The 22365-nt window shown below is 42.5% G+C and overlaps 1 protein-coding gene across 1 annotated transcript in view; it reads left to right on the plus strand.

Annotated features, from left to right (window-relative positions):
- The window catches only part of EXOC4 (exocyst complex component 4), a 947076-nt gene that overhangs the window by 81467 nt on the left and 843244 nt on the right, over nucleotides 1-22365 (plus strand). Inside the window, 1 exon segment of the mRNA XM_006861146.1 lies at nucleotides 15604-15788. Within this exon segment, the coding sequence (XP_006861208.1) occupies nucleotides 15604-15788 (185 nt within the window).

The raw sequence follows: 22365 nt of genomic DNA on the forward strand, positions 1-22365 counted from the left end.
AGGGTTTCCGAGGGTGTAAATCCTTACAGGAGTAGAAAGCCTCATCTTTCTCCCGCGGAGCAGCTGGTAGTTTCGAACTGCTGACCTTATGGTTCGCAGCCCGATTCGTAACCACTACGCTACCAGAGCTCCTTAACAAAAACAGGGGGGTGGTTAATCTTACAGTCCAGAAAGAGAGGACCCTAGGACTATCAAGGTAGAAGCCCACAAGCAGAATACGGGACTTTATCCAGAAAAGCAGTGATGCCAGAGGCCAGAGACAGAGGCAGAGATGGGGACATGGAGAAAGGGAACAGTTGAGGACTCTAGAGTCATGGGCCAGGAGGCACACTTGCAGAATACGCCCTTTGTAGGTGTAAATTATTATATATGCCTGAGCATTTTTTTGTTTGTGTTTTTTTTAAAAAACAACTAAAGTGAATAGAGAGAAATACTGTTAATAATAATCATTGTAATGAAACAAGGTGTACGATTTGTTGAATGTAAAAACTGATGATCTGCCCTGTAAACTTTCACTCAATCCACAATAAAAACCTTAAAAAACAAACAAACAAAAAAAAACAGTGAATAAAGGGAATCCATTCACAACTCTCAGGGGTCTTTAAGGGGATCTAGAGGAAAAAGGGCATCTCTGAACCCCGCTTCTTAAGATTCCATAAGGGATCTGACTTTCCTACAGCTCAGCTTTGCCTCAGATCTGAGCCCTCAGGGCCACTGACAGTTTGGTACTTAAGAAAGATTTCCCAAGACAGCTGTATCATAAGACAAGGCCAAACCTAAACTATCTCCTAATCAACGGTGATCCAATCAGGCATTCAAAACTGCCCACCATTCTAACATCTCATGGCGTTTTCTCCCATCATCAATAGAACCAGGGTGCTTTCTACCTCTGTTCACCCATTACTGCCAGGTTCTACATGTTTTTATTTAATACATCTTCATCAGCTCAAATGAAGGGTTGTTATTAGTTGAGCAACAGCCAAATGATACTGCTCCAAAGAGGTCTCAGTGCTTGTTGGTACATTAGCAAAGGAAGGAGAAGGGCCAAGGTCAAGCATGTGTCAATGTAAATGAAGTGATATTAGGTACTGAAAGCTTAATGCAATAGAAGGCCTAAGAGATAATGGAATTTACAGGAGAAGCAAATGAGATGAAGTTATTGATGAGTGAAAAGAGGGAAGTGGCCTGAATAAAGTACCGTCAAAGAAAAGGCCTTTTGCTGGTGAATTTCTTCTTAAAAGAATCTTCCCATCTGCCTTAGAAAAACACTCAAAAGAGATCAAATGTGACTTCCAGCTCCAAGAAAGAACTCACTTCATCACTGCCGTGAAACACAGACTTACTCTAAAAGCCTGCTGTCGTTTTATTAAGCTATTCATAAGCTTTCTTTGGGTTTTTTGTTTTCCTTTTTCCCTTTTGTGTGTGTGTATGTGGTTTTGTTTTGTTTTGTCTTAAAGGTCAGGGCATACCACAAACAAATCCCAGATTGTATTAAAAGTCATCTGTTTTTGTTTTCTTTTGCTTTTATCCCTCCTGGAAAAGTCTTCTGAAAGAGTACATCTGCCCAAACCTGATACAGCATCAAAGTATCTAAAAAATGAAATGTAAGAATGTTCTATTATAAGGAACCTTTAAAAAAGAGTGTGAAATCTGGACCTGTACCCCATTTCTACATATTAAAAAAAGCGAGGCTGAGAAATAAATGCCTTCCACACTTAACCTTTATTTTACTTTGAGTTCCTGAAGTACTACATACCCAAAAATACTTGGAGAAACTAAGGAAAAAAAAAAAAAGAGGCACAAAGCTGAAAGATGGTCATCAAAATCCTATGTAATAATACTCCCACTGTAATTAAAAAAAAACAAAACAGCTTTTACAAAAATACTGTTATGATTAGGCCTAGGTTAATAATGTAGAGGTTGGGTTAGGACAAAGAGTAAGGCTTGGTCTAGTTTTAGGCCCCAATGAGATTTTTGTCTGTTTTTTGTTGTTTGTTTTTGTTTTTTTTAAATATACTTGATTTTCCCTTCATCTGGAAGTTCTGTAACCTCATTATTCCCCACCCCCCCTTTTTTTTTTTTTTTTTTACTTTATATTGTGTTGTTGCAAACTGGTATCTCTGGTCCCCTATTTTCAGCCTTGTAGGTTTGTTTTGGAGTTCTGGTTTGGTGCTATAGTATAAACACTGGACCACGATTACAGTTTAAACCTCAAGGTCAGCAGTTTAAACTCACCAGCTACTCCTCGGTAACACTATACAGGGTAACCATGAGTTGGAACCAACTCAATGGCATGTAAAAACAAGTTCATTTTACTTTGAATACTTCTAAATCTGAGTTGAGTTCTGGTGATATTATCATGTGTGTCAGTCTCAGGTTGCTTATTGTCTGCTTGCTGTCTGCTCTAAGAAAACTCTTTTTTGTAAGGCTTGTCTGGCTTTTGCAAAGTCCTTTAATTTCTGTTTATCTGGAAATGTCCTAATTTGATGGTCAGTTTTGCTGGGTATGTGCAGTGCTGTCGAATAAATGCACAAGGTTGGCGGTTCAAATTTACCAGTCACTCCTCAGGAACCTTATACTGTCTCACAATGAGTTGGAACCGACTGTATGGCACTTAACAACACCATGAGTCTTGATTGGCAATTTCTTTCTTGCAGAGTTTTATATATGTCATCCCATTGTCTTCTTGCTTGCATGGTTTTCTCTGAGAAATCAGAGCTTAGACTTATTAGTTCTTCTTTGTAGGTAACTTTTCATGTTTCCCTAACTGCTCTCAGGACTTTTCTTTTATCTTTGGTTTTGAAATTTTGATTATAATATGTCTTGGTGATTTCCTTTGGGGATCTATATTGTTAGTTCACTTAACTTCCTGAATGGCTATCTTTTCATCTTTCATGATGTTAGAAAAGTTTTCTTCCAGCAAGTTTTGGACATTTTCTCTATGGTTTTATTTGTCTCCTCTGGTTCTGGAATTCCAATCACATATAAGTTATTCCTCTTGATAGTGTCCCACATACATCTTAGGCTTTCTTTGGCTTTTTTCATTCTTTTTTCTGATTGTTTCTCTTGAAGATGAGTATTGAGAGATTTGTCTTCAAGCTTACTGATTCGGTCTTCCATGATTTAATTCTACTTTGCCCTTTCAATCTATAATCTTTTTTTTTAATGTTTTATTGTGAATTATGTGATAGTTTACATGGGAGAACATTAGTTTTACGTTCATCCTATCGTATATCGTTTCATTGCCAGGGTTACAGTCTCCTCCATGCATCATCAACCAACCAAAGGGTATACACTACAAGCCTGTCTCCCCCCCCCCCCCCCCCCCCCCCCCCCCCCCCCCCCCCCAGTCATCAGCACACAGCCCCTCTCCCTCTCTGGCTCTAAAGTCCCCAGCTGCTCTATCTCTCCACGTCCTTGTCTCTGCCTCCATTTCTGGCATCACTGCTTCTCTGGGTAGGGTCCTGCTTTCCACCCTTCTCCGTTGATGGTCCCAGGGACCTCTGCTCCTAGACTGCAAAATCAATCACTCCCCTCTTTTTGCTACAAAATGTCACCTTTACATTCCCAACCCTCACAGTCAGTCCTGATGACAATTATTCACTGTTGTATCACAAGAGTCCTATCCGCATTTCCTTTCATCAGCCCCGCCTAGACAGATTGGATACTACTCAGTGGAGATTCTACCTTGTTTCATGCCCTCTGGATCTAGGTTCCCTCTTGAAAGCTTCTAAGCCAGTCACTTCTTGCCTTTGTAGCCCCCCCATTTTGGGTAGCCAATGTCTAAGTTGCTCATCCCTGTCTACTCTGTGTATGGAGCAGGTGGGAATGATCCTCGCTGTAAAGATTTGATCCCAGAACATGAGTAGATACATACACACTGTTCATCACAGCACTATTTACAATAGCAAAAAGATGGAGACAGCCTAAGTGTCCATCAATGGAAGAATGGATAAACCAACTTTGGTACATACACACAATAGATTATTATGCTACCTTGAAGAATAAGGATGATGTTTTAAAATACGTCATAACATAGATGAACCTTGAGGACATTATGCTGAGTGAAATTAGTCAGTCACAAAAGGACAAATATTGCATAAGATCATAATTGTAAAACCTTAAGAAAATATTTCTATACTAAAAGAAAAATTCTTTGATGATTACCAGGGATGGGAGGGGGCGACAGTAAGGCACAGGTTAGGGGATAGTCACATCACAGCTTGGGTGATGGGGAGAGCAATATACAAGGGAGGGGAGGGCAGTACACAAGAAGGGGGAGGGGATGGGAGAATAAGAAAGATAGGGGACGACTTAGGGAGGTTTGTATGAGCTAAATGGGACAGAGGTAAATAGTGATGTATACTCAACCATGGAACAACAGAGCTCTGTGATACAGGGATCAAGGCATAGTCTGAAGGGGTTGTTGTTGTTATGTGCCATGAAGTTGGTTCTGACTCATAGCGGAGACCCTGTACAGGGTTTCTGAGGCTGTAAATCTTTATGGGAGCAGAAACCTCATCTTTCTCCTGTGGAACAGCTGGTAGTTTTGAACTGCTGACCCTGGGGTTCTCAGCCTGATTCGTAACCACTATGCTAGAAGAGGGAAAATAATGTTAAGGGAAAATAATGGATATTGTTTTTTCCTGCTCAATATTATAATATGAAAAGGAGCTCTGGTACCTGTTCCGTGGGAGAAAGACGAGGCTTTCTGCTCCTGTAAAGATTTATAGCCTAGGAAAACCTATACAGGGTCGCCATGAGTTGAAACTGACTCCACAGCACAGAACAACAACATGGTAATATAGACGTTAAGTGGGATAGAAAGGAATATTGGGAACTACGATTACAGAAAGCTTGTAAGCCCCTCTTCAGCTTATAACTGGATAAACTAAAAGGAGAACTAGAACTTACCCAGTGAAATAGGCTTTTTTGGTTAAGCCTTTGTAGAGTATGGGCCCTTAGGTGGAATCCTGAGCCCCCTCCAGAACCTTCTGAGGTGGGACATTTAACGAACATGCAGACCAACCCGGAGCAGCTAGAGCAACAGAAGATAATTTCTTGAAAGAAAGCCCAGAGGGGTTAGGGGTGGGGTACGCTGTTCAATTGTTACAAGAACAAGCAAGCTATTCACTTGGGTGCCACCAAGGCAAGAAAAGTGAGCCCATCAGGATAAACTCCCTCCCAAGACTGAAACTTATAGGGAACACACAAGCAGGCTTAAGCTGTTTGGTGATGGCCTTGGTCTATTTGTCAGTGAAAGGCAGTAATGAAGACAGGGGCTGAGTTCGGCCGTGTTCCCTAGACACCCGCCGACCTTGAGATGAGAGAGAGGAAGGACTGGTTGGTCCATAGTTTGGGGAGACTTGGGAACTCCAGAGCCCATGGACACTGACCTAGCCACTGGGGGCTAGAGTTGAGAGTGAAACAGGCAGCTGATCTGAAGTCAGGGGAAGTGTGCAAGAATGCCCAAAATTTCAGATAGTGCCCATTTCATCTAGATTGTATAGCTTGCTAATCAGAACTTGACTAGAGGATGCAAGTATGAATTGCTACAATTTGATGAACTTGACCTTTGCTTATGGATGTAGTTGCTCAAAATTCCAACTGAGAGGGACGGAGTCTTCACATCAAGTATCAAGCCTATCCCCTCAGTACACAGGGTTGATAGGGATGGGCAACTTAGACATTGGCTACCAAAAATTGTTGTCATTGTTGTTCAAGTGCCGTTGAGTAAGTTCCAACCCATAGTGACCCTGTATAGGGTGTCGAAGGAGCAGCTGGTGAGCATGAACCGCTGAGCTTGCAGTTCAAAAATAGGGTGCTAAAAAGGCACGAAGTGGCTGGCTTATTCAAGAGTGTGCTTAGTTTCAGAATGAGATGGGTAAGGTAGATCTCCACTGGATAGTTTTCTCTTGTTTAGATGGGTCTGGTGAAAGAGAGTATGAGGGAAGACAGACTTCTTTTGATTCAATAGTGAGTAATTGTTATTGTCACTAATTGTGATTGTCACAGCTATAAAGATAGAAGATGTGAAACAAAAAGGTGGGAGTAGTTAATCTTTCATTCCAGGAACAGAGGGACCCTAGGACCATCAAGAGGGAAGAATATGAGTGGAGTGTGGGATCCTAAATAGAGAAGCAGAGACACCAGAGATGGAAGCAGAGGCGATGGCATAGAGAGACAGAGCAGATGAGGACTCTAGATACATGAAATGAGGAAAGCTTTGTGCCTGGCAGGCAGGAGGCTGGCTCGCAAAATGTGCCCTTTGTTCATTTAAACGAATGTACATTTTATGTGTGTTTTGTGTACATCAAGAAAAAAGAGGAAATAGAGGTAAATAATGTTAACTGATGGGGCATGGAGGGGATTGTAATTGTCGCAATGAAACAAAATATGATTGAGTGCAAAACTGATGATATGCACTATAAGCTATCACTCAATTCACAATGAAAGCTTAAAAAAACGACAAAGAACTGTTACGTTGAACTATATGAAAGAGCCAATATTTGATCGTTTGACCTATAGACACAGTAGTTTCCTATGGTGCTAACCAGCACTGTGAGTGATAGGGTGTGTGTGTGTGTTTGTTTTACGCTGCAGTCTAGATTTCTCTTTGACCAGTGTCTGTGTGATGCAGAGAAAATAGTCTGCTTGGGGAGATACGGTGCAGAAGAATGGAAGCATCTGGAGGAAATGTTTGGCAGCCAATGAGCTGGGATTCTTGGGGCACGAGGGATAAATGTCATCCGGCTTGTGTCCGGCTGGGTTGGGCTGAGTCCGGTGGCTCTGCATCATTCTGCAGTTACAGGAGGCTGGGACACCCTGAGCCTAAAGGTGGAGAGCTGGGGGTGCAGAGGGCCCAGGGTAGGGTGACAGAGGCTCTGGGATCTGGGCATGAAGTAAGTCTGGTGCCCCAGGGTGTTCCGAACCACAGATTTTTCGTATTTTCTGCTAGTTGACCCTGAGAAGACTGCTGACCTTTGCCTTCGGGTGTGTATGTGGGAAGGGTCCGTTCCCTAGGCCAGTCTTTATTTCTTATCTTTTGATGCTTCTAGACGTCGGACCAGAGTCCTGATGTGGCGCTGTAGGATCGGTACTGGCCTGATAACCAAAAGGTCGGCAGTTCAAACCTATCACACATTTCTTGGGAACCGTATTCAGGGTTGCTTTGAGTCAGAACTGACTCCACGACACTTAACTCCATACGTTGGGCCAAGGAGCCATTTTCAAAATGGTTCTGTCATCCTAGCTAGAGAAATGCTTCCCAAAGGGAGACATGCAGACCTGTGGAAATGTGAGAAAACAGTCCAATTACCTTCAAAGGCCGGAATGAAATGTCTGTGTTTGGACTCCACAGTGGCAACACATTTGCCTGGGTATGGAACATTGTTGCCAAACCAAGCATTTTCCCTTAGCTAGCCGATTACTTAGTCTTTATTTGGAATTTTTCATGTGGCACCTACATTTTGCTGGTTCTAATCCACCCAGCTCCTGTTCAGCAGAACGTCTGGCATCTGCATCTGTAAAGATTATAGCTAGAAAACCCCTATACAGCGTGACTGCTCTGTAAGACCCAAGTTGGCCGGGCCCCGGTGACTGATAGCAGTAACAATGTTTTCTCCATGGTTGTTTTGACTTGGACCTTGTTGAATTGTGTGCTGTCAAGACAATGCTGACCCATGGAAAACTGCTCCGTAGGTTTTCTTAAGCTGTCATCTTCTTGGAAGTAATTTTTCCCCCCTCAAAGCGCCTTTTGCTTACAGCCATGCGCTTCATCATTGCACCACCAGGACCCCTTGACTTGGGCCTTAGCTATAGTTCTTTTTAAAAATGGTTATTAGAGTCCTCCTCTTCATGTTTCTGTCCCAGCATTCCTTTGGTGGGCAGCTGAGAAGAGACGACTTTGATGTTCTTCCAGAGTGAATCTTCTTACCTCAGGAGGCTGATGTTTGACTATTGCAGAATGTTGTTGTGCTTCCAGGGAGATTCGGGCTCATGGAGACCCTATAGGATAGAGTCAAGCTGTCCCATAGGGTTTCCAAGGCTGTTACCTTTACGGAAGCTGACTGCCACATCTTTGTCCTCAGAGGGGCCGGTGGATTCGAACTGCAAACCTTTCCATGAGCAGCTGAGCACTTTAACTGCAGCACCACCAGGGCACCTTTTCTAGGAAGAATCATGTCCTGGAGTGACATCGAGAAATACAAGGGCTTCCAAAAATTCCTGGAAAAATGGAATGAAAAGATAATGGAGTTTTTCCACATACTTTTTCAAGTTCCTGGTAGATATTTGGGAAACAAAATTTATAGTCTTCTGGTGTGGCATTGTAGGATAAGCATTGGTCTCCTAAACACAGGTTGGTGGTTCAAACTCACCAGCTGCTCTTTGGAAACCTTATACCGCGTAGCTATGAGACAGAGCCTACTCAGAGGCACTTGATAGCAACAAGAAGTACCTAAATTAGAAAGATTTTTCTTTGTTGTAGCCTTAGCTCTTAGCCAAAGACGAAAGGCAAAATTCTTGGAAAAACCATATAATTCTAACGTGCATTTTCATTATATCCTTGGCTTGTTTTGTTTTTTTTAAGCCATAGAAACAGTTTTTGCATTATTAGGTGGATAAGTTTCTAATAGCAAAGCATGTTGTCCTAGTCAATACCATGTGCTAAAACGTTTTGAAAATGTTTGCTTGTCTTTATAACCCTAAAGGAAATACTTGTTTTCATCTCTAAAACTGATTTCTGTGATGTGTCTCAGCTTTCTGAGGCGTTGGATAGAACATGAATGTTCTCTGAGGTGGGACAAAAAAATCTTAATTGGTAGTGTCTTCCTCCATAGTCCTTTTTCAAAATATGTCTAAGGAAAACTCCAACTCCGTTTACTTGGTTCTTGTCACTAGGTTAGGAAGGAGTGCTGTTGGCATGATGGAAACCTAGGAAGTCACACTACAGGCCAGTTCTGCTCTGTCCTAGAAGGTCACATGTAAGCTGCAATCAACTTGGTAGCAGTAGGCTTTGGCTTTTGGTTTAATATTTATGGAAAGGAGTGCAAGGTGAAGTCCCGGCTTGCTAACAGAAAGGTTGATGGTTCGAACCCACCAATTGCTCCATGGGAGTAAGATGTGGCAGGTTGCTTCTGGGAAGCTGACAGCCTCATACACCCTATGGGGTATTTCTACTCAGTCCTACATGATTGCTAAGAGTTGGAATCGACTGTCAAGGCTGTGGTGATTTTTGCTATTGTTGTTTATCTTTAGTTAATAACTCTACCTGTAAGAAATGGCCTGGCTTATCTGAGAACCTGAGAATGCTGAGCAGTCCCAGTAGAGATCATCTGGGGGGCCTGAACAGGTGGTATTTGATCGGTGGGTCAATGCATGGCCATCATTTGCCAAGGTACTAGCCTGTTGGGTGTTGTCTTCTCTGTTACATCTATTCCATACTTTTGATATGTGCTTGTGGCCTACTAAACTGGTTTTTGGCACGCTTATGAACCAAATGCTCATGGTTTCTTACAGCAGTGAACTAATCAGCCACATTCCTGTTGATTCTTCATCCACGTGTTATGTTCATCTCTGTGGTTTTCACGTATGGGAGACAGTAAAATAATTCATACACGGATCACTTCCCATGCGTTCTTACAAGTAATTCCCCGTATGAGGGGGCTTCATTAACTTTTTGGAAAAATGGAATTAAAAGATAATGGCGTTTTGTTATGAACTTTTTTGAAGTTCCCACATATTTATATTTTTATTGTTAAGTAGGTAAGATAAGCACTGGACTGTGAATCACAAGGTTGGTGGTTCAAACCCACCACCAACTTCTCGGAAACTGTGTAGAGGGTTGCTGTGAGTCAGAACAAACTCGACAGCACTTAACAACAACTGCTAGCGAAGCCCAGATAAGAATTCCTGGTTGTTGCAAACAGTTAAGCACATGTCTACTAAGTGAAAGACTGCTGACTCACAGCCAGCCAGCTGGAGGAATCTCAGAAGAAAGCCTGCGGACCTACTTACTAAGTGTCCCAGGCGCTGATAGCCCCATGGAGCCCAGCCCTCTTCTGACCTACCTAAGGATGGGGTTTGACTGGACAACAGCTTTTTCTGTTTTATTTTTTTCTTCTGTTCTTTAAAGCCCCAAATCAAGAAAAAACGTCACTGCTATTGAGTCCACTCCAACTCAGAGCAACAGTGTAGAGCAAGCAGAACTGCTTCATGTGGCTTCCGAGGCCGAAAATCACCACGGAAAGCAGACAGCCTCATCTGTCTCCTGTGGAGTGGCTGGTGGGCTCAAACTGCAGCCCAGGTTCCCCACCCAGTACAGCAGAATTGATCACCTCTAGGAGCTCTGGTAGCGGAGTGGTTACGAGTTGGGCTGCTAACCTCAGGGTCAGCAGTTTGAAACTACCAACCTTTCTGCAGGAGAAAGATGAGGCTTTCTGCGCCCGTAAAGATTTATAGCCTCGGAAACCCTATGCAGGGTCACTATGAGTCGGAACTGACTCCACAGTCCACCACCACCACCACCAAGAATCCGAGTGTGTCACTATAGGGTAAGCACTGAAGTGCTAATCACAGGGTCAGCAGTTCAGACCCACCAGCTGCTCTTGGAAACCCTATACAGAGTTGCTATGAGTTGGAACTTAGATCGACAGCAGTGGTCTGTTGGGTGATGCCTTGTCAAGTGTCCTGAGTGAGTGAACTCTGGTCCAAGTCACTCAGAGAAGAGACATGGCAGGTTCCTAAACTGATGGGTCTAGAGAGAAAATGTTGTCCTTCTGACTGTTTCCGTCATATCGATTGGAGTACCACTTAGTAAGGTTAGAGTAGAGGAAGATAGTGATTGTGCTTAACTTCCATTATTCTAATTTTGTAAATAGATTTTGGTAAGCGAAGAACAAAAACCGTCTTATTCCTTTAGAAATGAGAGACACTTGTTTTTGAGTTGAGGTTTGCAAATCATTGACTTCTACTTTCTAAGACTACATATTAGATTATCTCTCTTTCTATCTCTTTATTTTCTATCCATCCATCCATTCTTCCATCCATCTCATTATATGAGGGGTCTTCAGAAATTTAATAGAAGAATTCCATTATCTTTTGGTTCCGTTTTTCCACAACCTTGTTGAAGCCTCCATGACATGTATTTGTATTTTGGGTCCAGGAAGTGTAGTCAGAAATTTTGTCCTCTAAATGATGGTAATGCTTCTATGAAGGGACCATCACTTTACTAAAATGTTGCATTGAAAGATGTTGCAAACACCTCCTGAAAAATCCCATCCAGTCCTCAGTATGTGCCAGGCACTAGGCTAAATGCTTTTGCCTGCATTTGCTCCTATTTATGGGCTTTGCAAGTTGTCGGTGTCATATAATTTGTGTTTGGAACCTGAGCTGTAGGGGTTAAAAATCTTCATACAGATTCCTATAGAACAGATCTAGTGTGAGGTGTGGTGTGGGTTTGGAAGCTTCAATATCTCAGCTGGATTTAATTACCTTTAGGGCTAAGGCTACATGATGGGCCAGTGGTTTGCCAAATTATTTTTCATTTTCTGCATCTCGATGTCACGGAAGGTCAATGCATCCTGTTTTTTCTACTACAGTCCTGAGTTAAAATCCATTTCAGGGCATACGTGTAAATGAATTTGTGTTTTCCTTCCTCCTCGGGGACGCTTTGGTCATTTTGTGCAGCAGTGTTTGCATTTGGACTTGTCTGCAGCCTGCACAAAGCCCAGGGGTTCCTGACGCTGGGGCAGATGCCCGCCAGCGTGAAAATGAACTGGTAGGCTTCAGAGGGCAGAGCTGGCTCAGGGCTTGTCACCTTCATCCCTCCATCCTGGATTGGTTAACTTAAGGAAACTTATTTGCTACTGGCATTTGATGATAGCACATCTCCAAACAAGCAGTGTGTTTGTGGCTGCTTGGGAAGCTACAGAGCTTTCTGACTCTTTCCACCGGCTCCCGGCAACCTGTGTGTGCTGCTCTTGGTCTGTGACCAACATTTCTGGGAATCAATATGTTTCCTGGATTTGGTGGTCAATTGTTTTTGTTTACATGCTTCCTTTTTTTTTTTAATATTGGAGAGCAAGATATCAGAGTCTCTGATAGCTATTTTGGTCTTTTCTTTTTTTCCTTACCTTCTTAATGAGTTTTTTTTTTTTTATGTTTTATTGTGAATTATGTGATAGTTTACACGGGAGAACATTAGTTTTACATTCATCCTATCGTGTATCATTTCATTGCCATGGTTACAATCCCCTCCATGCATCATCAACCAACCAAAGGTAAAACACTACAAGCCTGCCCGCTGGTCATCAGCACACAGCCCCTCTCCCTCTCTGGGTCTAAAGTCCCCAGCTCCTCCATCGCTCCATCTCTGCCTCCATCTCTGGCGTCACTGCTTCTCTGGGGAGGGTCCCGATCTCCGCTCTTCTCCCTTGGTGGTCCCAGGGGTCAGTTTTCTTTTTTTTAAAAACCTTTTTTTTTGTATTTTCTTCTCCCACCTCCCTTTTTCAATTTTAGGAATAATACCCAGAATATAATCTTCCCCCAATATTTTACTGTCTGTGGTTTTTACCTCCTTCACATCCTGTGATACATAGAAGTACCACTCATATTTTCTTCTTCTGGGATTTCTTGGGAGTCTTTCCCCCAGATATGGTAGGTGCCGCATCAGGGTAGGGCCTTGTGTAATGACTGAAGACACAGGGATGTTCACTGCTGGGTGACATGTTGCTGTTTGGAGAGGTTGTTGTGTGAGGTGGTGCATCCTAAAGGAGCTATTGAATATACCTAAAATCTGTTTGGGTTTCTGAACAACAAGATAAAGCTTGTAAGTTTGCGAGGGAGCTTCAGAGTTCATGGAAAAATAGAATGAAAAGATAATGAATTTGTCCACGAACGTTTTGAAGGTCCCTCTTATTTACTATTTTCCTGTAAATTATTGGGAAGGTTGAAACATGCTTCATTCTGTCTTTCCTAATGAGACCACTGGTATGTATGTGTCCCACATAATATTTATCAAAATCATCAGACCTAATAAAAATTTTAAACACTCAATGATTCAGCATGTATTTTATTAGTAAAAAATACTATATCTATAAAATCTTTCAAACAAAAAGAAGCTGGAATGGAAGCTGAATACACGTTATCTAGACACATAAGAAAGAGTCCTGGTGTGGCACTGTAGGGTAAACACTGGATTGCTGACTCTAGGGTCAGTAGTTCAAACCCACCAGCTTCTCCTTGGAAATTCCATTCAGGGTCGCTGTGAGTCCAAACTGACTCCGTGGCACTTAACAAGAAGACACATAATCTTACTGACATGACTGAGTGTGGTCCTATCATATCTCAGTTCACTTTTGTCAAGTTGATTCTGGTTCACAGTGACCCTGTAGGACAAGGTAGAATGGCCCCACAGGCTGTCCAAAGCTGTCAATCTTTCCCTGAAGCAGACAGCTGACTCTTGTGGAGGAGCTGGTTGGTATGATTGGCTGCCCAGTGCTTTAACCTTCGCACTACCAAGACTCCTTCTCATATCACATAGACACATGATGGGGGCTCTCAGACATGCTGGCTCTTGCCCCCTTTGCATTCTTCACTTTGAGTTTCAAAGCGGGCTCCTCCAGGCTGCTCAAGTCCTCATCTTCTCCTTGTATTGTGGACTTCCTCCTGCTGGCTCACTCATGCAGTCCTTCTTGTGTTTAAAATCTCCCAACCTGCACTTTCTCCCAGGTGTATTGCCCCCTCTCTCCGAAGGGGCTTCACAGAGTTCATGGGAAAATGGAATGAGATAATGTAACTTTTCCACAAACTTAAAAAAAATATATATTTGTAGTTTTTTTCTTAAACTTTTTATTATGAATTAAGTGAGTTTACTGAGAAGGTCATCAGTTTTACATTCATCAAATTATTCACTTTGTTGCCTCTCAGTAATTGCATTCAACTCCATGTTGTTGTTGTTGTTAGGTGCCAGCGAGTCGACACCGATTCTAGCAACCCTATGCACAGCAGACGGAAACATGGCCAACCTCACTACTGTTACCACGCTTGAGTCCATCAATGCTGCCACTTGGCCAATCCATCTCGTTGGGGGTCTTCCTCTTTCTCTGACCCTCCACCTTACTAAACATGATATCCTTCTCCAGTGACTGGTCCCTCTTGACAATATGGCTGAAGTATGAGACATGAAATTTGGCCATCTTGTCCTCCAAGGAGCACTCTGGCTGCACTTCTTCCAAAACGGATATATTGGTTCTTTAGGCAGTCCATGGCACTTTCAATATTCTCCTCCAACACCACAACTCAAAAGCATCAATTCTTCTACAGTCTTCCTTAGTCACTGTGCAGCTTTCACATGCGTATGAGGTTATTATGAGACAACCTGTAACCTGCTTCCTCCCTGTGGTTTCATTTCCTTCCCACCCTCTTAGGTAAATGTTGCCCCTTTGATCTTGGATGATTGACCATTCCATGGTGAGCAGCACCTTACTGGTATTGTTTCCTGTTCCCCTATCTACCTAGCTACTGCTTATCTACCTAAGGAGCTCTGGTAGCTTAGTTGTTAGGAATCTGACTGCAAACCTCAAGGTCAGCAGTTCAAAACTCCCAGCTGTTCCATGGGAGAAAGATGATGCTTTCTGCTCCTGTAAAGAGTGGGAACCGACTCCATGGCACATAACAACAACTGCTTATCTACCTATCTACTACTTATGTGACTGATGAGTGGTGGCTGTTTGGGTTTACATGGAAACTGTCACTTTATGTTACTTTATTGACTATGTAAAGGCACTAACAGTTAGAATGCGTGTGAGAATATGAATGGCATACCTCTTTAATGGGGAAGCCGCCTTATGTGCCTGTTCAGGAGCAAGAGCCCTGGTGTGGCACTGTAGGAAAAGCACCGCGTGGGTATCCTCAAGGTCGGCAGTTCGAACTCACCAGCTGCTCTCAGAAACCCCATACATATGCTATGAAGTCAGAATTGACTCACCAACACCCCACTGCCACCCCGTAAGTGGGACTTAACAGTGGTGTGGCTTGGTTGTGGTGCTTCATGTGTCTCTGTGGAGGCTGTCATTGTCTGCAGCATTAATTATCTAAGGTCCTTCGAGGGCAAGATGAGACCTTTCCTCAGGATGCTTGTCCAAGTCTGGTGTATGCTGATAGGCTTCTCATAACACCTTTTCTCATGGTGGTGGTGTTAAGTGCCAACAGTGACCCTGTGTAGGGTTTCCAAGGAGTGGCTAGTGAGTTTGAACTACTAGCCTTGTGGCTCAAACGGACCTTGCGGTCCAGTCGTCTACCCTGCAGCACCACATCAGAATTCCCCCTTTTTTCATAGTAGTGGTGGTAGGTGGTGTGTGCCATGGAGTTGCTTCCCACTTATAGCGACCCTGTGTAGGGTTTCCGAGGCTGTAAATCTTTACAGGCACAGAGAGCCTCTTCTTTCTCCCGCTGAATGGTTGGTAGTTTCAAATAGCTGACCTCGATTGAGGTCAGCCCATCTCGTAACCAGAGCTCCTTTTTTCATAGTGCCTTTAAATAAGTATTGTTCCTGAGTTCCAGTTGTGCTGTGGTATTTAGTTGTCCTGCTTACCTGCCCAGGTGTCCGCAGTTGAGTCTCTGGAGGGCTCCCTGCTCCAGGTGGAAGGACTCAGTGACCTCAGACTGGAGCTGCACAGCAGGAAGATGAACCTGCACCTGGTTCTCATCGATGAGCTGCACCGGCACCTGTACATCAAGTCCACCGGCCGAGTCGGGCAGCGGAACAAGGACAAAGGGAGGCTGAGGTAGGTCGTGCAGCCTCTGTGCTGCCGGGCCTTGTGGCTGTGTCCTGTCGTGGCATGAGGAATGTTCTCTGGTTTCTAGACTATCATTGTGGTTTATGTTATTTTTCCTTGTAACATACTGTCTCTGAAATTGGAAGATGGCTTTATAATAGAAGATACTCCATGTCCTGAAGGGGCAACATTCAAACTTTGCTCATTCAGTCACTAGACATTAAGTTAAATGAATGAACTTCGTGTAAGAAACCTGACTCTGGGCCTCTCCTAAATGGGATCAGAGATACTCTCAGGGATCTCAGAAGGAAGTGAAAGTCTTTCAGTTGGACAATAAGGTCAACCTAATAAGAAAGATTAAACATATAAACGGAAGTTGTGTTCAGCTTTAGGCCATTCACTTTAGGCCATTCAGCTCAAGAGATGTTCAGGGCAAACCCTTGCCTGTGACCCGTGGTCTGGTTGTAGCCTAGCCCTCTAAGGATGGGCATGCATGGGCTCACAGGAGCCCTGGTGGTGCAGCAGTAAAGCATACAGCTAGTAACCTCAAGGTCGGTGGTTTGAATCCATCACCTGCTCTGCAAGAGAAAGATGTGGCAGTCTGCCTCCGTGAGATATACAGCCTCACCAAACCTATGGGGCAATTCTACTCTCATAGAGAATCGCTGAGTCAGAATCCCCTGGACAGCAGAGGGCTGTGGTTTTTTTGTTTTTTGTTTTTTTAAGGTGGGCTCAGGAAACTCATTAGGTTAGTGTAGGCTTGCTAGGGGCAAAGAATGTAGCCGTAAAGAAATTACCTTGGAGTTAATGACATACCTCAGGTAGCTGTGTGTGAGGTGTGTCCTTTTAACATCCCTATAGAAGCACCATAAGGTCTTTTCAGAGAGCAGTTTACCACCACCCATTTCCTCATTTCCACATTTCTACTGCTGCTGTGGTATTTACTTGTTCTGCTTACCTGCCTGGTATGGCACTGTGGGTTAACACAAAAGTATTCAATATCATGAGTAGCTAGAGAAATTCGATTTTGAAATATACGATGCTCTGATTAGAAGTGTGTCATGATTGGGCCAATGAGTAGATTTGTCTTGCTACTGGAACAAAACATATGCCTTTCTAGGAAATACCAAATTGCTACTCCTTGACCATGGGATCCCATTTCTAGGTTCACATCTTACAAATAGTACCCGTTTATAAAAAAGTATTTGACAGCATTCATTTCAACATTTTCGATAAGAGCAACAACACCAAACACAAAAGCTTCAATGTTTCTCAAGAGGATTAGTATGGTGAAATGAAAGATTGTGTGTTCTCACCTTGACCCTAGATCAGATGCACACGATCCCCATGTGCTGCTAGAGAAAGAACTCCAAGAGGTACTATATTCAGTCATAGAAAGAAAGTTGAAGCAGTTACATGTATGGAATGAAACTAATATAAGAATTGAACGTATATGTAAGCATCTTCAAATTTGTGTCCTTTACATATAGGTCCAAATGCTTGTTGTTGTTATTGTTGTTAAGAGCTGTCGAGTCAGTCCCAACTCATAGCAACCTTGTATAAGGTTTCTAAGGAGTGGCTGGTAAGTTTGAATCACCGACCTTGTGGTTCAAACCGACCTTACGGTAGAGTGCTTATCCTATGGCGCCACACCAGAGTTCCACAAAATGCTTGTATGTGCATAAAAATTTCCTGGAATGCAAAACAAAAAAGAAAATTAATCAAAAGAGTTGCCCATGGGAAATGGGAAGGAGGTTGGAAAATAATAGGAAAGAGGGAGTTGGTTATCTCCTCCACACTGAACTTATTGTCATGAGCATCTACTTCCTTACGACCATGCTTTTGCTGATTTTTTTTTAATGACATGGGAAAATGTTTAGGGTATATTGTTGAAGGGAAACACTAGGAGAGATTGGATTGTAAAATGGTTCAGGCACTATGGAAAAGTTTGAAGGTTCATCAACATCTTTACCATAGAATTCTCACATCATCCAGCACTTCCAAAATGCCAAGGCGTATATATAATACCCTCAGGAACGGAAAGCAGAAACAAACAGACAGTTGTACATCCCTGCTCACTGCGGAATCATTGATAGTAGCCAACTTACGGAAACAGCCTAAATGCCCATCACCAGATTGATGGATCAACAAAATGTGGTATATCCGTCTGGTGGACTATGACTCAGCCGTAAAGATGACTGAAGTCCTGCTACATGCTGTTATGTGGGTGAACCGTGAAAACATGCAGAGTGAAAGAAGTCAGACTCAAAAGGACAAAGTCGCTAAGATCATTTGTTATTATTGTAGGTGCTTTGAGTCAGTTCTGACTTCCAGCTACCCTCTACACACAGAATGGAACACTGGCTGGTCCTGCATTACCCTCACAATGGTTGTTATGTTTGAGCCCATTGTTGCTACCACAATGCCAGTCCATCTTGTTGGGGATAGTCCTCTTTTTCTTTGATCCTCTACTTTACCAAACATAATGCCCTTCCCCAGAGACTGGTCCTTCCTGGTAATATGTCAGAAATGTGAGAGTTGAGGTCTCTGCTATCTTGGCTTCTAAGGAGCATTCTGGCTGTACTTTTCAGCACACATTTGTTTGTTCTTCTGGCATTCTATTTTGTTTTCAGTATTCTTCGCCTGTACCATAATTCAAATGTATCAATTCTTCTGTGGTCTTCCTTATTCATTTTCCAATTTTCACATGCATACGAGGCTATTAAAGATACCATGGCTTGGATCAAGTGCCACCTTAGTCCTCAGAGTGACATCTTTGGTCTTCAACACTTGTAAGAGGTCTTGTGCAGCAGATTTGTCAAGTGACGTTTGATTTCATGACTGCTGCTTCCATGAGTGTTGATTGTGGATCCAACCAAACTGTTGTCTTTGACAACTTCAATCTTTTCTCCATTTATTATGATTTTATTGGTTCAGTGGTGAGGATTTTCTTTTCTTTACCTTGAGGTTCAATCTGTACAGAAGGCTGTATTCTTTGATTCTTATCATTAAGTATTTCAAGTCCCCTTCACTGTCAGCAAGCAAGGTTGTATCATCTGCATATTGATGCCATATTTTCCTTGACAAATTCAACTTCTTGAATTATTTGCTTAGCATACAAATTGATAAGTACTATGAAGGCTACAACCCTGACACACACCTTTCCTGAATTTAAACTATTCGTAACCCTGTGTCCTGTTCTAATGAGTATCTCTATATGATTCTACTTATGTGAAGTACCTAGAATAGTCAAACAAATAGAGTGGAGTTGATTCTGACTCATAGTGACCCTGTTCAGGATTTCCGAGGCCACGAATCTTTACAGGAACAGACAGCATCTTCGTTCTCCCATGGAGCAACTGGTAGATTCAAACTGCTGACGACCTTGCGGTAGCAGCCCAACACGTAACCCACTGTGCTAATATTTAATAACAATATTTTCAGGAAAGTACCTATAATCCCTTTCTAATTCGATGGATCATTGAAAAGTTATTAGAAACCAGGTAGTCCTTCTCCTTGCTCCCCACATCCTGGGTTAATGCTTGCTTTGACCCTGCTTGCATAGCCATCTTCTTGCTCAGTGGAGGAGAAAATTGCTCAAGCCCCTGGTCTTCAGTGTCTGCATTTGTCTCTGGGTGGGTAGCCATTCTCCTGGACCCCATTGTAATATTTGCTTCTTACGTATTTTGTCTTTTCACAGTTTTTTCCTTTTACATATGTCCGTGTTCTTTTTGGAATCCTTCGGTCTTTTCTTGTTGTTTACTCTTTGTTTGGATGGTTACTTGTTACTTACACTGTCTTCTCCCTTTGTCTGTGTTGGACATCATGGCACTATTTCACTTTTATTGTCCGTCCCCTCCCCGCCCCCCATGAATCCTTTTCTTTCTGTACTTTGAGCCCGAGCTGTGAATGGTAAGGGATTGCTTTTAGGCAGGTCATTCTGGTTTCATTGTTCAGGTTACGTGTTCATGCTAAGGACCTGCTCTTTCTTGGCTCAGTTTGATTTCACCTACTTTTATGAGCACCGCTCGCTGTTTTGTCGCAGTTAGGGTTATGAAGGTGAATGTGTTAGTTACTGGACTTATGACTTAGAGTTCAAGTCGCTCTGTCATTTTTAGTGTGATAATAAAAGTCAACCAAATGAGCTGCAGCTGCAAAGTTTGGATGTAGCTAGCCTCATTTATTATTAAGTAAAAGAATGGGAAAAATTTGTAATTAGGAAGCTAATATGTCTAATAAGCCACTAGCACTTCTTAAAATAGAACAAAGCAGTGTAACATAGAACACGAACTATTTTCATTGTTTGAAATATTGACATAAAACACATTTAAAAGTGGATTCTTTCTAGTTGGAACCATGGTTAACTGCCAGAAAGTTCTTGGGCTCTGGTACTTGTGTTGGTTGCTTATTTCCTTTTTAGTATACTTTAATTGGCCTTCATTTTTCTATACCATATGATTTTTATACAGCAGACAACATTCAGTCATACTATATGGCACATAACAACAACAACAGTATGTTGTTGTTGTTATGTGCTGTCAAGTGGGATCCGACTCATAGTGACCCTGTGATGGTTTCCAAGGAGCAGTTGGTGAATTTGAACCACTGACCTTCTGGTTCAAACTCATCTTATGGTCCAGTACTTCATCCTACAGTGCCACACTAGGACTCCTAATCATATTACATATGTTAATAATTACGTGGTATAACTTATGTGCTATATGTTATACCATAACTATATAGTTATACTATTTAAGTTTTACAGTCATTTGGTGCTGTAGGTTAATGTGCTGGACTGCAAAGTCAGTTTGAACTGCAAGGTCGGCGGTTGAAACTCACCAGCTGCTCCTCAGAAAGTCTATACAGGGTCGCTATGGGTCGGAACCAACTCAACGGCACTTAACAACAACAACATATAATCATACTATATAATTAGTATCTTGGGGGGCAATCTAGGCGAACCCTAGTTGTGCAGTGATTAAAGCGATGGGCTGCTAACCAAAAAAGTTTCGTGGTTTCACCAGGCAGCCAGCCACTCCTTGTGAAAAGATTTTTAGCCTGCTTCTGTCCAGGTTCACAGTCCTGGAAACCGAATGGGGTAGTTCCCCTTAGTCCCACAGGGTCACTGTGAGTTGGAATCAACTCGAAGGCAGCAGGTTGGATGGCATCTTAACTCAAAAGGAGTCCTGGTGGTGGAGTGGTTAAAGCACTCTGCTGCTCACTGAGAGGTCAGTGCATTGAACCTACCAGCCAGCCTTTTGGAGACAAACGTGGTGCTCTGTTCCTATGAGTTTTACTCTGTTTATAGAGTTGCTGTTGGTTGGATCTGCCTGACTGGCAGCAGCTACTGTAATATGACGGGTGTAAGGTGGTGTAGAAGGTTAACACGTTTGTCTGGTAACCAGAAAGTGGGAACTTTGAATCTATTCCAAGGTGACTTGCAAGGAAGACTTGGTGATCTCCTTCTGAAAGAGCTGTCACACCAAGCCAGATGGAGCACAGTTCTCCATGGACACACACGACATCAGCATGAGTCAGACTTCACACAGCAGCCACTGACTGGGGTTTAGCTAGTTCACACTAGTGCGCTCTTACAACTCTCAACTGTAAATGGATTTAAGAAGAGAGAGAGCTCTTGTCAGGAGTTCTGTCAAAATAAAGCAGTTCAGAGCATACCAGTTCATTAGAAACTTCAAAAAGAACCATTTAATTTTTATTTCTTTGTAAATTTTAGAAAAGTCTTTTTCTGAGCAATTCAGAACCCTTTGAGGGTATTAATTCATACTTTCTCAACTTTATGTCTGAGGTTTGGTGAGGACAGACCTTTTCCCTGTGCTGAAAGGAAAGAAACTGAGGCACAGGCTGCATAGCTGTGGTCCTTTATAAGAGCACCTGCTTCCCTGTTGAGCCCCATCTTTTCAGTAACTAAACGAGTGAATGTGCCCCTTTCCCTTGAACTCTGGAGATGAAATCAATCCATAAAAGAGAAAAAAAAAATCCGAAAGTCATTTCCAGAGTGACTTGCCTTTGGGTTAGTGTTCACAAAGGAGAAAATTGAAGCCCAAGGGACAATTTCAGTGAGCGAGAGAGACGAGGCTATGAAAATAGTTTTGCAGTAAATTGACTTTCTAAAAGTTTATTGATGGAGTTGGAGGACCCTTCTGGCTCTGATAATAAAGTCGGCAGGTTATGTGTTTCAAAGTTGAGATGGCAAGCGATGCATCACCCTGTATTTACTGGGAATATGTTTTTAGGTTAAAACTCAGAAAATAATTGTAGGCTTTAACCAAAAGTGGCTCATGTGCACGTCTTTGGTTATAGGAGTGGTTATCAGTGTAGATCCATATATACACATTTTGATGTGCAAACACATGTGCACTCATGGAACTGCTTGAGTTATATGCTTGGCAAGGTGCTAGCTAGTCTAACTATAATCTTGAAATTTCCTCCTAACCGATACCTGTGTTTATCAGTGCTTTTAAAAATCTGCCACTTCATTAGAGGAATTGTTATAAAATGAATGATATATTTATTCTATTATCATTCAAAATGGAAGCTACTTATTTTTTTTCTTAATTGCTTAGTA

The sequence above is a fragment of the Chrysochloris asiatica genome, unplaced genomic scaffold, assembly GCF_000296735.1.
Source record: "Chrysochloris asiatica unplaced genomic scaffold, ChrAsi1.0 scaffold00041, whole genome shotgun sequence".
NCBI classification, from domain to species: domain Eukaryota; kingdom Metazoa; phylum Chordata; class Mammalia; order Afrosoricida; family Chrysochloridae; genus Chrysochloris; species Chrysochloris asiatica.